General features: G+C 42.2%; 1 protein-coding gene across 1 annotated transcript in view; it reads right to left on the bottom strand.

Annotated features, from left to right (window-relative positions):
- CCDC178 (coiled-coil domain containing 178) overlaps positions 1-14,294 on the bottom strand; it is a 232,156-nt gene that overhangs the window by 173,847 nt on the left and 44,015 nt on the right. Inside the window, exons 11-12 of the mRNA XM_054724454.1 lie at positions 14,130-14,266; positions 1,426-1,609 (exon numbers count right to left, since the gene is read on the bottom strand). Of these exons, the coding sequence (XP_054580429.1) occupies positions 1,426-1,609; positions 14,130-14,266 (321 nt within the window). The remainder of the gene's footprint in view (positions 1-1,425; positions 1,610-14,129; positions 14,267-14,294) is intronic.

Below are 14,294 nucleotides of genomic sequence, written 5' to 3'. Positions count from 1 at the left end.
TAAAGGTAGGTTGCAACAGCTATGGGAAAATATGTGAATGAAAGGTTTCCTGTCAATTGAAAAAAATTAAAACGCATGGTTAAGTGACTAAATAAATGGCTGGTGTCTTTATTGATATCCTCAATAAAAGTGTTAATGGATGGCCATAAAGAAACACATAGTAATGGAAAACTCAAGGAAATTATAAACATCAACAGTAATATAACACATGTTAAAGCATATATATGTGTGTGTGTGTATGTATAAAATCATATGGCTTACAATTTTAAAATAATTCGAGGTTAATGTTTACTATATATGATTTTTTTTTATTCCCTTGCCTTTCAAGTCTTTTTTTTTTCTTTATATATTTTATTGATTTTAAAGAGGAAGGGAGAGAGAAACATCAATGATGAGAGAGAATCATTGATTGGCTGCCTCCTGCATGCCCCCCACTGGGGGTCGAGCCCGCAACCCAGGCATGTGCCCTTGACCGGAATCGAACCTGGGACCCTTCAGTCCGCAGGCCGACGCCCTATCCATTAAGCCAGACCAGCTAGGGCTACTATATATGATTTTATCATACTAGTTTTAGAACATATAAGGGATGACAAACCCAATGAAAAACCCATGAGAAGGGCCAATGGCATGACCCCCCCAAGTCAGCTCAGCAGCTGGACGCCATGTGGGAACAGAACCCCAGTCTCTCGGTGCAGCCACAGCCACGTCCTAAATTTAGAGAGCAAGGGGTGTGGAAATAGAACATGGGTTCTCTGTTTTACAGATTAATTGCACGATGGTAAGTCTGTGGTGAGAAAATAGCCAACAACGAAAGAAGGTGGGTGTGGCGCGTGAAGGGCGGACGACGGAAGCAGCCTGTGGGAGGAGTCCCTGTGTGTGCTGACCGGAGCTGACCTCGCCAGTCCCTGTGCCGAATGCCGGGGAGGGACTGGTCATCGTACCTCCAGTTAGGACGAGTCTGAGGCCTGGGGGCGGTTGCTTCTGCACGCGGTGGTCTACTAGCTGCGCGCTGCGCTGGAACCGAACAACCCCTGGTCCTGATGCAGGTACGCCCTTTATTTACGTTGCTAAGGGTGCAAGGCCCCTTCCCAGCATCCCTCCTTCCGAGCGTAGCAGGAATGTTTTATATTAGACATGTAGGAGGCGGCCACCAAGCGCCACCCTTCTGGTGATGCGGGTAGTGGGAGGTCGGTAAAAGCAAAAAGCAGACCCCGTGCTGGCTGGCTGCATGCAGCCCCTTCCCTTCTGTTCAGGTTGGGCCTCTGTGGAGGAGGGCTGTTTCTTCTGGTTTATCAGATGTAGTCTTTTTTTTTTTTTTTTAAAGACTATTGTAGACTAAATTAACATCTAACTATCAATACTAAATCAATATAGTACAGGCTTATCACTATTTTTCACAACTAAGAAGAACCCAGACATACATACCTGGAATTTTCTTCTCACTTCTGATATTTGCTCTTCTAACTCCTCAGTTTTGAATCTGGTCAGATGGAAAACAGCACCGATGTGGTAGGCGTCCTTGTACAGTCCTTTAAGATACTCCTCATTTTTTAACTTCAATAGCAGCAAACCTTGGACTTCAGACTCCAGGTCTGATTTTTTCCTTACACTGGAAAAAGTAAATTTAAAGTATTGACATGATTATTTTCAAAGAGTATATATTGAGGGAACTACATTTTTAAAAGGTTGTTCCTTTTTTGTCTCCAAAAACGCAAAGTAACCAAATAAGTAACTAAAACTTGGGTATAGAAAATATTTCCCACAATTCCATTGATTTTCTTCTGCTCCTGTTGGATACTCCCAATTGTCAGGCTGTGCTCAATTTCAGAAGGATAAGAGTGTCGATCAGAAAGCCCTGGGTCCCAGATGCTCAGCTTTCTGAGCGTGCACTCACCTGGGTAAATCCACCTTTATAACCTGTATCACAATAACTAAGACCAATCAAATATGAGAAAGATCAAGTCCATGTAAAAGAGAAAGAAAACTCAACTCAGGAAAACCAATAACTAAAACAGAACTCTCAGGAAGAAAAGCAACAGCTGGGGGTGCAGAGGGAGTTAATAGAGGAAAATGTAAGACACAAATATCAGTATAAGATTTTCACAGAGAATACTAGTCTCTAAGGAAAATGAACAAGTTATGTTTCCTGTCCAGATTGGGTACGTCTTTGTTCCAAGTATATACTACTGACACACTGAACATAAAAGCAAATACAGTCTATAACACAGAACGGGAATGGGACTTGAAAGCAAAGCAGGAGTGGAGGGAAGGGCCAAAGGCATGCCAATCGATGCCGACTCCAGCAAGGTTCGCTGAGCTGCATCGTAGGGGGTTCCTGTGGATTGTGCTTGTTTGGGAAAGAACCAATGAACCCACGGGAGCTATCCTGTATAATAAAAGCCTAATGTGCAAATCGACCGAACAGTGGAACGACCAGTCACTATGACGTGCACTGACCACCAGGGGGCAGATGCTCAATGCAGGAGTTGCCCCCCGCCTGCAGGCCCCAGGCCAGCCAAGGCAGATGCCAGCGGGGGGCGGGGGTCGATTGTCCCGCTGGTCACCCCACAGATCGGCCCTGATCGCCGGCCAGACCTAGGGACCCTACCCAGGCAGGGTAGGTTTATAAAAGCTAGGAGCTGGGGCACTGGGAAGCAAAGATCCCGAATCGAAAGCTCAACCCATGAGCAAAAACATTAAGTTCTATTCAGCTGCAAATGGACTGCAATGCTAATGAGCGTCCCCATGAGTGTTTCCACATGGTCATACGTTTTGATAAAGCTTGCAAAAATGAGATGTTTTAACCAAAACTTAAGACCATTTTTTTTTTGTAATATAACATATCCTTTGTCAAGTGTCATCGAAATGGCTGCAGGCATTCTGTATTCATAACCTTGCATTCTTTTCTCAGAGAGTCTTCCCCTCTGTGGCCCCCAAACCAGGATCTACCCAGGTGAGATTCATTAGCACCTCTGTGTTACTTTAGCCTCATGCAGCTCTTAAGACCTTGGTTTAGTTCACTGACAGGTCTTTTCAAGTCACTGAAAGAAGGTGTAGAAGGCTATTTAAGTGAGTGCTTATTTTGATCAAATATAGCTAGTCCCTGTGAGAAAGTAAGGAAGAACATGAAGGCGGGGCATAGAAATGCGGTAGTGATGACAGAATGTCCAACAGTTGTCCAGGCGACAGTACTAGGAGAGCAAGTGAGCGGGAAAGAGAGGTGTTGGCTGTCAGAGTGGACTCTTAAGCCGACATCAGGAAGAGTCTCCCTTATTGGAAAAGAGGTGCAAGACAAAACTATGAGAGAGCACCCCAGCAGGTTTGGCTCAGTGGATAGAGCCTCGGCCTGCAGACTGAAGGGTCCCGAGTTCGATTCCAGCCAAGGGCACATGCCCGGGTTGCGGGCTCGATCCCCAGTAGGGGGCGTGCAGGAGGCAGCTGATCAATGATTCTCATCATTGATGTTTCTCTCTCTCCCTCTTCCTTCCTCTCTGAAATCAATAAAAACATATCTTTAAAAAAAAACTATGAGAGAGGGTGGTTGGTGTGAGACGGAAGAAGAGATGGATGGGTACATGGAGGTCTAAGCTGAGAACCCGAGTTCTTGCAGGCACTGAACACAGACTAAATCCAGGCTCTGACCACCTCTGCGGAGGGAGAGGAACACAATGGGAAGGGTGATGATTGTACTATTTTACTTCCTTACAAAAAGTACAAAGTAGGCTGACATACTGGTGAGGCGCTCCCTGTGAATGGTTCCTATACCCTTTTCTCTTGTAATATCTGAAAAGTTAAAAAGTAAAATAAAAGCAAAATAACAACACTATTTGTGCAACAGTTTGCTGTTAAATGCTGAAAAGAAATCATATTCTATACTCGTCTGAAGTAACTCAGATTACTAGGCTGGTAAGATATAGCCAAACGAGTCTGACAAACACGGTACCCTGTGGATTCATTCTAACCATTCCAGGCTGCTTTACAACTTCAATAACGTTTTAATTGTTATCTGTATGAATCGATCACCACCCTGTTAACTCGTGATAAACACATTTCCTAGGCGATACCAGGAGGCCTTCATGGTGTCAATAGCTCCTCTGCTCGTCTCCCTCGATTATCAACCTGGTCTTTGGATCGCTACTGTTACAAGGCATCGTCTTGCCTGAGGTACAGTAGAGCATTAGGAATAGATATTCGGGATATTTTACACAGCTTGAATATAAGAAAATGGCTATATAGAAATCCATACCACACAGTTAGCTGCAAGCAAACTAAATCCAAATTAACCAATTTCAAACCATCTCAAACAAGTTCAATTTTCCTTGACTTAGGCTGCTGAAGCTTGCCTCTCCTGTGAATAAGCAATCAAGTGAAATTGTTGGCTCAAGTTAAACGTCCCAAAATCTTATTTCTGATGGATGCTGGCTTATTTGAAAGACAAAATCATCAAATTATACACTGCTACTCCAAGGTGAACGACTGTATCCCATCCACCACGCAGAGGTCTGGCAAGAATGTGTATGCACAGAGTACTGAACAGAGTTGGTTAACAAATATGCCCTCTCTCTTTTAATGTTGCCATTTAAAAAAATAAACTATATATGAGCAATCATACACTGATTATGTAACTTATTCAAACAACATCAAATGGTGAGATGGTATTTAATGGAATCTTAGTGTATATAACAGCCCAAAATTTCCTGGAGTATTCCCTAGATGTATGAATGTCAATGACTTGTTTTAAATTTTTTTCTTATTATTTTTAAACTTAATTTAAAAAAGAACCTAGGGCTAAAGGGAAGGCGATTCAAGTAAATGGTAGACTAACAATGAAAAAAATGAAGGACAGGGTAAGAAGATCAAGAGCTCTAGTCAAATATAAGGATGGAAAATTGAGTAAATCCATGAGCTTCTGACATTTTTTGAAGTAGTTAGTAAATGTCATGTCCACAGTCTGCTGTCACATGTCAGAAATAGGCACCTCACCCTGGCCTGTGTGGCTCAGTTGGCGTGTCATCCAGTACATCAGTAGGTCAACGGTTCAATTCTCAGGGCATATACACCTAGGTTTGGGGTTCAATCCCTAGTTTGGGAGCATAAGGGAGGCAATGGATCCATGATGTTCTCTCTCTCTCTCTCTCTCTCCCTTCCTTCCTCTCTCTCAAAAAAAAAAAATCAATAAACATATCCTCAGGTGAGGCTTTAAAAAAAAAAGGAAACAGGAGCCAAGACTTGCCAATGGAGGAGAAGAGGCAGTGTCACTAAGTGAAAAAAACATAGATTTTGGAGTCACCCATACTGAAATCCCAATTGCGCCTTGTGGAACTGGGGGGATGGTTTCATGTACAATTTCCTTATCTGTAAAATTTGCTTAATAACAGCTACCATTTAGATTGTTATAAAGATCAAATATGAAGCTCTAGCTGGTTTGGTTCAGTGGCTAGAGCTTCGGCCTGCGGACTGAAGGGTTCCGGGTTCCATTCCAGTCAAGGGCATATGTCTGGGTGGTGGGCTCGATCCCCAGCAGGGGGTGTGCAGGAGGCAGCTGATTAATGATTCTCTCTCATCATTGATGTTTCTCTCTCCCTCTCCCTTCCTCTCTGAAATCAATAAAAATATATTTTAAAGATTATATAAGAATAATACAGCAGGTACTCTAATTACATCGTTTTGTTCAACATCATTTCATTTTAATGTTGGTGAGATACCACAGAGACTTAACTCTGTTTATATCAATTAGCCAATGGCAAAACTGGCTGCCTTATATGTCAATTTGCTGCAGTTCCAAGTGTCTATCAACAGCAACAACATTAAGTGAGGACTAAGAATGTATACATCCAACTTACGTTGAATTACGCATACAAATGATTTAAGAAAGTTTTGTTAATTAAAAGGCATATACCAGCATGGATCTTTGTTGCAGTGTTATCTTGTTTAATGAGATGGAAGACAATGAGAGAAAAAAGACAAATATAACAAAGGTAAGAACCCATTCCTATTATCTTGAAGCAGAAAGATATCAGAGGGAGGTGTGACATCAGGACATACAGCAGAGAGGAAAGGAGCTCAGAGATTCTAAAGCAGAGAAAGAAATGAGGATAACACACATCTATTTTCATCTCTTGTGAGTTCATTATGTCATTATTTAGCACTTACTGAGTAAAACAAACACACACGCCTGCAAACAGGAGCTCAACTGAGAGGAAGGTACGAATGAGCAAACCAGGCCTAGCCTGTTTGGCTTAGTGGACAGAGCGTCATCCCATGGACTGAAGGGTCCTGGGTTCGATTCTTGTCAAGGGCACGTACCTTGGTTGCAGGCTCGATCCCTGGCCCTGGTTGGGGTGTATGCAGAGGCAACCAATCAATGTGTCTCCCTCACTCCGATGTTTCTCTCTCTCTGTCTCTCCCCCTCCCTTACACTCGCTCTAGAAATCAATGGGAAAAATATCCTCAAGTGAGGATTAGCAAATAAATAGATAAATAGATAAATAAATAGGCAAACCAACAGTAACTGCATGTGATAAGTGCTAGGAGAGAAGTTTATGGAACCAGAGAGGGTTAGTTAAACAGATCCTTGTTGAGCATTGATTACACGTCAAGTGCTACGCCAGGTGGTTGGGATACAAAGATGAATTAAAACAAAGGTTCTCGGTTTATATTCTCATGAAGGGAAAAAGAAATGGATTAGCAGAAGCAGCACTTAATGCCACCGTGGCTTATCAATCGGGGCAAGTAAGTTACCAATGGGGGCAGCATCTGGGACGAGTCCGTGTCTGAGTTATTGTATGAGTAATCAGTGAATCATATTTAAAAATATAAGCCTGAAGAAGAGGAGGGGGGAGCATAAGGAGGGGCTTGTCAGCCAGAGGAATACCAGAGACACAGACTGGAGCCTAAAACAATGCGCTTGGGTATGTAAGCGTTTTAACAGGCCGGGACGGAAAGATGGTGGGCGGGAGCGGTGCGAGATGAGTCTGCAGTTGTACAGCTGACAGATTACAGGGTCTAATCTATTAGTCTAGGGCAGTGGTCGGCAAACTCATTAGTCAACAGAGCCAAATATCAACAGTACAACGACTGAAATTTCTTTTGAGAGCCAAATTTTTTAATAGGTAGGTACATTGTTATTAACTTAATTAGGGTACTCCTAAACTGGCCTTTGCTAAAAACTCAAGGGGCCAAAGAGCCGCATGTGGCTCGCGAGCCGCAGTTTGCCGACCACTGGTCTAGGAGCCGGGGCTTGCTCCAACAGCCGAGGGGAGCCTCCGGAACGTTTGTAAGCTGCTGAAGGTAAAAGACATTTCATCTTCTGTAGATCATCTGCATCCCTGATGCTGTTGGTGCTGGATCTGAGGGCTCAGCCTTGGAGTGAGGCAGACGGGTTGGAAGCTTACTTTAACATTCCAATTAAGAGGTCCTTAGGGCCTGATTTATTTCAGTGGTTACTGAGACAGACTGGAAGGAAAGCACCTTTTAAAACGGTAGACTTCATAGGAGTCGGTTAAGAGACTGGCCGGCAGTAGGTAGAGAGGGATTAAGATGATGCCTGAAACCAATACCTGGGTGGGTGATAAGGTCAAGCTGTGGTGTTGGAGGAGAGAGGAGGCATTCAAAATGATGCTCTCAGGAGAAAGAAAAGATACGAATCAAGATTTAAAAAGGAAGGAGAAATTCGATCCCTATTAAAATAATGAGAGTAAAACTCTTGGAATAGGGAGTGGAAGAGGAATGGAAATGGGGCTGCGGTCAGAATGCTGAGCTGATCTACCAGGGGACAGGCGGAGACTGAATGAGCTGCTCTAGGCTTTGGGGAGAGAACCGCTTCAGAGAGTTCAAGGGAGAAGCAAGAGAAGGGCGGCCTGGCTCCCCTAAAGGCACAGCACAGCGAGGGCCGCAGCACAAATGCCTGGGCCGCGTGGGGAAGGCGTGCAACACCCATAAACATCATCCAGTGGATGCAGCAAGGAGGTGGTTTGCCTTGTTGTTAACACACTGTGGACGGATCACGAGAATTCTCGTGTTTTCATGTGACACAGTGTTTTCCAAAGTATCATACTTTAAAAAGATACTAGCTTGTAAGGACATGTAATAAATAACTTCAAAATGCAGTGGGTATTTACTTTTAAGGCGTGCCTTTAACATTTATGTAAAGCGTTTTTTGTACTCGTTCAATAGAAACTTATCTGGCCACCGGGTAAAGCGAGCAATGAAACCGCTGGTCCACAATGTGCTAAGTAAGATACATTTGGCAGCAGGGGGTCTCAGAAGCCAGACCCGTGTGTGTCCAAGAGCGATGAACAGACAAGCAAGAACTGCTAATAATCTAGCAAATGGTGCTAATTATACAGAAAATTTAATGAGAATGGAGGACAAATATTGTGTGATTGTCAAAGATACAAACAAGATGTAGGCTAGGTTTCGATTTTCAGGAGGGTTAATGATGAACATAGGCTGGAGGAAAGAGTAAGAAATTGAAGATGCCAAAAATAGAAATAAAAAAATATAAAGCTATGGCCACTACAGGGCAAAGGGGATAAGACCAAGAGCACAGAGAGGGGTGTTGGCCTTGAACAGGAAGTAACATGAACCCTTGAATTTAGAGTCAGGAAAGCCGTTCACTGATATGGTCACTATGGAATAGATGCGTTTGACAAAAACACGTCAGGTCTTCAATGTCCCCTTCCGATATGAGTAAGCCTGTAGTATAATTCAAATTACAAGTTTTCTTTCTAAGTTTCTCTGGTTGGGATTTATTGCCATACCTGACTCTAAGGGTTCATACTCTAAAGAATTAGGGACTGTCATCCGCCATCACCTTTTCAAATATTGCTTTCCCATTTTCTCCTTTATTTCTCACCCCACAGTCCATAGATCTTAATATTCCTTCTATATCTTATCTCTCTTTCCCTCTCTGTGCTATATTTTTGGGTTTCTCTTTGTGTTTTCTTTTTTTAATGATTATTGGTTGGTTTTATTTTATTTTTTTAAAATATATTTCTTTATTGATTTCGGAGAGGAAGGGAGGAGAGAGAGATAGAAACATCAATGATGAGAGAGAATCACTCTCTTTGTGTCTTTAATTGCACTGGTTCTTTCTTCCTCAGCTGAATTTTCTATTTAATTAATAAAATCTTTAATAAAACTGAATCCAGGTTTAACTTTTACAAGGTTTGGTGAATTATTTTTCAAATCTGCCTGAACTGTTTTTGATAGTGTTCTATTAGTTTATTTTGTTCCCTTCAATAATTTTAAGCTTACTTAGGTAAATTTAATTTTATAATCCTATTATTGAATATTATTGGAGGGGTTAAATATGGTGATGGTTATTTCTGATAATTTATTCACTTTTCCTTATCATCTTATAATTTTGTGAGCTCATCTTTAAGATCTTTACTTGAGAATTTTGTGTGGCCTGAGTCAATTTATTTCTCTAAAGAACATTAATCAAAGCAGCATCACTTTATGAATTTAGTCATAAACATAAAGTTGCAGTATTAGTCTATTCGGTATAACTACAAAGTTATAAAATCACTCTTTGCATAAAGTTAACATAAAGATATAGGACACTAATTCCAACATTAACCACTAAATGATAAAAACCATTTATCTTTATATTGTTTTCTGCATCTCATATGTTCTACAAATGAATATTTTCTACCAAAAGTATTATTCAACAAACATCTAATGCACATCAACAATAGGGCAGGCCTGAGGTGAATCCTCGTGGATCCAGAAAGGGGGGAGATACAACAGGTCCCACACCTGCAAACAGGTATAGGGCAGCAGGCACGCAGCCGTGCAGAGGGATGCATTTTAGCTTTTTTTATTTTATGTGTGAAACATCACTACTGCTCTACTATGTCCAAGAGAAAGAACAATAAAATAAATTGGAGAACTTCACAGAAGGCAGAGTGCTTGCAGCAAACCCCAGGAATGAATGAAAGAAAACCCACAGGTAATCATATCATAGTGGCTACAATCAGTTGCAGCTTCAGAATCTCCTGGTAACTTAAGCCTTCTCTGCCTTTCTTATTACACTTATTAGGCTGCTAATCAAGTATAGCTTCTATAATAATCCTTGTTTCCTTGTAGACTCGCTGAAGGCAGAGACTTTCATATATATGCACACACATATATCTCAACTTTAACTGATTAAATTAGTGGATGCACTGTTTGTTGGGCTAAATTAACAATTTATGTAACTTAATGTCTGTTTTTAAATGTAACATAAATGTAAACCGTTACACAGAAGAGCATGCAAATCAGAGTTCTTAAATCTTCACTGTGAATGTGCAATCACAGCCTCCATCCGATTTGAAGTAAGCAAAGCGGCCAGCAGGAGCCGCTAGTGTGTGCTCTGAGGCACCACCGCCCAGGAGCTGCCGCCCCGAGCTGGCAGCACCGCGGAGCTCTGCTTACTTTATTTTTATGCTTTTTAAATGCATCTTCATTGTTGAGAGTAGTACAGATGTCCCCTTTGCTGTTTTTTTATTGTTTTTTTCCATTGACCCCCTCCTCCCCACCCCACCCCCTCTCCTGCTTTGTTTATTTTAACCAGGATCCTATAGTCTCTATGTGTCTTCTTTTGCTCCATGTTAGGATTATGAGATTTATACAAGCTGTTCTACGTAGCTGAAATCTGTCCACTCCGATTGCTCACTTTGTATGAATGTGTTACAATTTCCTCATGCATTCTATCCGTTAGGTTCACTGAAGCATTTCCCAGCGTGTGGCTGTTAAACAAATGCTTTGAACATCTTGGAAGTGGTTCTGTGAGCATGTGCATGCCTCACTGCTGTGCACACACCTGGGAGTGGAATGCAGTTAGCTCAGCGGTAAACAGAGCTGCCATCTTCTCTGCATAACTGCACGCCCACTAGGAGTGTGTATGGAGTTCCAGCTGCTCCACCTTCCTGGCCATTGCCTAAAGCAGGGGTGGGGAATGTCCGGCCCGCGGGCCGTATAAGGCCGGCAAAATCATTTGGTCTGGCCCTGCCAGGGCATTATGGGTAAGTTAATTATATGTGGGGGACTGGAGGGAGTGAGCCAAAAAAAAAAAAAAAGAGAGAAGAAAAAACAAAAAACTCATAGACAAGGACAACAGTGAGGCGACTGCCTGGGGGAGGGAGAGGGGAGGGAGAGGAAGAGGAGAGGACATAGGGCAGTGGTTCTCAACCTCCCTAATGCCGCGGCCCTTTAATACGGTTCCTCATGTTGTGGTGACCCCCAACCATAAAATTATTTCCGTTGCTACTTCATAACTGTAATTTTGCTACTGTTATGAATCGTAATGTAAATATCTGTGTTTTCCGATGGTCTTAGGCTCTATATTATAGGGGGTATATATGGTGATGGAGAGAGACCAGACTTGGGGTGGTAAACACACAATGAATACAGTGCACAGATGATGTGTTGTAGAACTGTGCACCTGAAACCTGTATAATTTTGTTAACCAGTGTTACCCCAATAAATTAAATAAAAAGGAAAGAAATATCGATAAGAACTATTTGCAATGTATGAACTACTGATTATGTCATCAAATATCAGCTCTGACCTTTATCTTCTCTTCCTTCAGAACATCACTTAGATATGTGAGAGACCTGACTCTTACCCATGCGTGTCTTAAACTCTCTCTCATTTTACTAAGCCTCCACGAATTCTCTGTTCATCGCTGTGTGATCTGCTGTTAAAATCATCTGTTTAATGTTTAAGTTCAAGGGAAAATTAAGGCATCGAGTGACATCTTAGTGTGCTCTCTGGACAAGCCCAGAGCATCCCAGGGAACACTCCCTGGAAGCGGGACTCCCGGTGTTCCCAGTTATTCACCATCTTTCTTTTTAAGGGGATGAGAAGTCCCACCCTGAACCTGTCAGGCGTGGCCACATGACCTGCTTTGTTCAATGAGGTGTGCTTCCCCAGGACCTCATGGGCGTGTAGAGACGCCCTGGAGCTTCTGACCCTTGAGCCTGGATCTGAGAAGCACAAACACAGCAACGGGGGCTGCGTTGCAATGCGAGTGAGAAATAAGCGTTTATGCTTGTATATCACTGAGATGGGGAGGTGGCTCGTTACTGCAGGACAATCGAATCAGTGCTCTCAGACAACAGCGTGGTGAAGGCCTGGCAGGGGCCGGACTGAGCTGCGAGGGTCAATGGGGAGAAAAAGGAGCTTCCTCCAGAGGGTCTTACCAGCTTACCCATTCTTCAAATACATATTTTTCTCCGCTGGTTCCCATTCTTAATAAAATAAAATGTAGCAATATTAGTGGCTACTGCTTTGGGTTACTCTTCAGAAAACAATGTTCCAGTTGCTTTCTTTAAAAATGTATGTTTAACCTAACAGATACATTTTACAAATGGCTTCATTCTATCATTTCCAAGGATAAAATAACCACCAAGAAATTTTAACACCCTTCCTACACAATCATCAAGTAGCATCATCACTTCTCTCTTCTCCCCTCCTTCGCTCCCCTCAGGAATTAACCGTAGAGAGCACAGTGTGTGTCAGGCACTGTGTCTGATGAGGAAGAATCAATGGTGAAGAAAATGTAGTCGTGACCTCTGTCTGCCCTCATGGAGCTTCTGTTTTTTGTGTGTGTTTTTGAGGGCAACATACATCAGTCAAATATTAACACACAGAAAATTGCACATGTAACAAGAGATATAAAGAAGAAAGGAGTGTGTACTATATCTATATATATAAAAGCCGAAGCGACCTGCCAACCAGCCGACTGGCTGGTATCTATGATGCACAATGACCACCAGGGGGCAGATGCTCAACACACAGGCATGGAAACATGGAACAGACTGATGAATCTCAGAAGGAAAGGGGAAGAGGGGAGGGCGGGAAGAGATTAACCAAAGATCTTATATGGACACTAGGCCCAGTGCACGTCCCTGGGCCTGGCCTGTGGGGATCAGGCCGAAAGTGGCTCTCCGACATCCCCGAGGTGTCCTGGATTGCAAGAGGGCACAGGCCAGGCCAAGGGACCCCACTGGTGCATGAATCCATGCACCTGGCCTCTATTACACACATAACAGAGGAACTGAATTTAACTGGACAGTTGGTGAAAGCTTCCCAGAACTGACTCCTAAGCTGCAATCTTAAGAATAGATAGTAATCAAGTAGGTATAAGAGGGAAAACACTATAGGAAAGAGAAATAACATAAAAATGCCCTATGGGCTGGAAAGAAAATGTGGCAAGTAGGAGAAATTCAAGTAAAGCCAGTATAGAGGAATCGGGTAAACAGAGGGCCAGGTGTGGTGTGAGGCTACAGAGCAGGTGGGATATCTGAAGGGGGTGTCCCTTTCCCTCAGCGAAAATCAATGCAGATATGGAGGGAAGCCCATTATACTTACAATCAAACATAAAAAGAGAACATCCCTTCCACAGTGGAGATCATAGATTAGAAAGGGCGCACAGAGACTGTATGTGCACCAGGTTTGAAAGAGCCCGCAAATTCACGTCAGACATGTTGACAGCTTGTGGTGGAGCAGTGAAAAGCAAACAGATCTAAAAAATACTTAGTGTGGGGAACAATTCTTATTAACATGTTAAATATGAATGTTGAAATACAACAAGGATTAAAAAAAACTTGTAGGTTTCTGAACTAAGAAAAGTAAATTAGTTACAGGGAAGAATTGAGGGTTGAGTGAAGGAGATCATAAACTTCATTAGACATATTTTAACTTTAAAGTATCTTTGAGTATAAGAGGATACATCAAAAGGAGGTGATATGACTAAGTGCGAAACACTTAATTTTTTTCACTATTTTGATTTTTCTAAAGGGATTCTGAGTGATTAAAGAGCAATATTTGAAACAGAAACAAACAAAATTTAAGTTTAAGATAAATAACTACTATATAACCCCAAGAACACAAAATAAAGAGGTTTATTATATTTAACACTAGAACCCTGGGCCGATCGGGGCCAGCTGGGCACAGGAGGTTGGCTGTGGGAGTGCACTGACGACCAGGGGGGAGCTCCTGCGTTAAGTGTCTGCCTCCTGGTGGTCAGTGCGCATCATAGCAACCGGTGGTTCTGCCATCCGGTCGATTTGCATATTAGCCTTTTATTACATAGGATTAGGTATGTTACATACAAATAAAAACTATGTTTTCAGAATTACCTTTGATGAATTGCATCTGCTGTAGTATCAAGATCCATCTCAAGTTTTTTATTTTCTTCTAACAATTTATTATATACCACTGTAAGATCTGAAAAATCTTTTGCGACATCAGAAATCTCATTCTCCCATGCTTTTTTCTTTAAGAAAAGAATAAAAGAATCATTT

This window comes from Eptesicus fuscus, chromosome 12 (assembly GCF_027574615.1).
Source record: "Eptesicus fuscus isolate TK198812 chromosome 12, DD_ASM_mEF_20220401, whole genome shotgun sequence".
NCBI lineage: Eukaryota > Metazoa > Chordata > Mammalia > Chiroptera > Vespertilionidae > Eptesicus > Eptesicus fuscus.
This window is presented reverse-complemented; position numbering and strand designations above follow the sequence as displayed.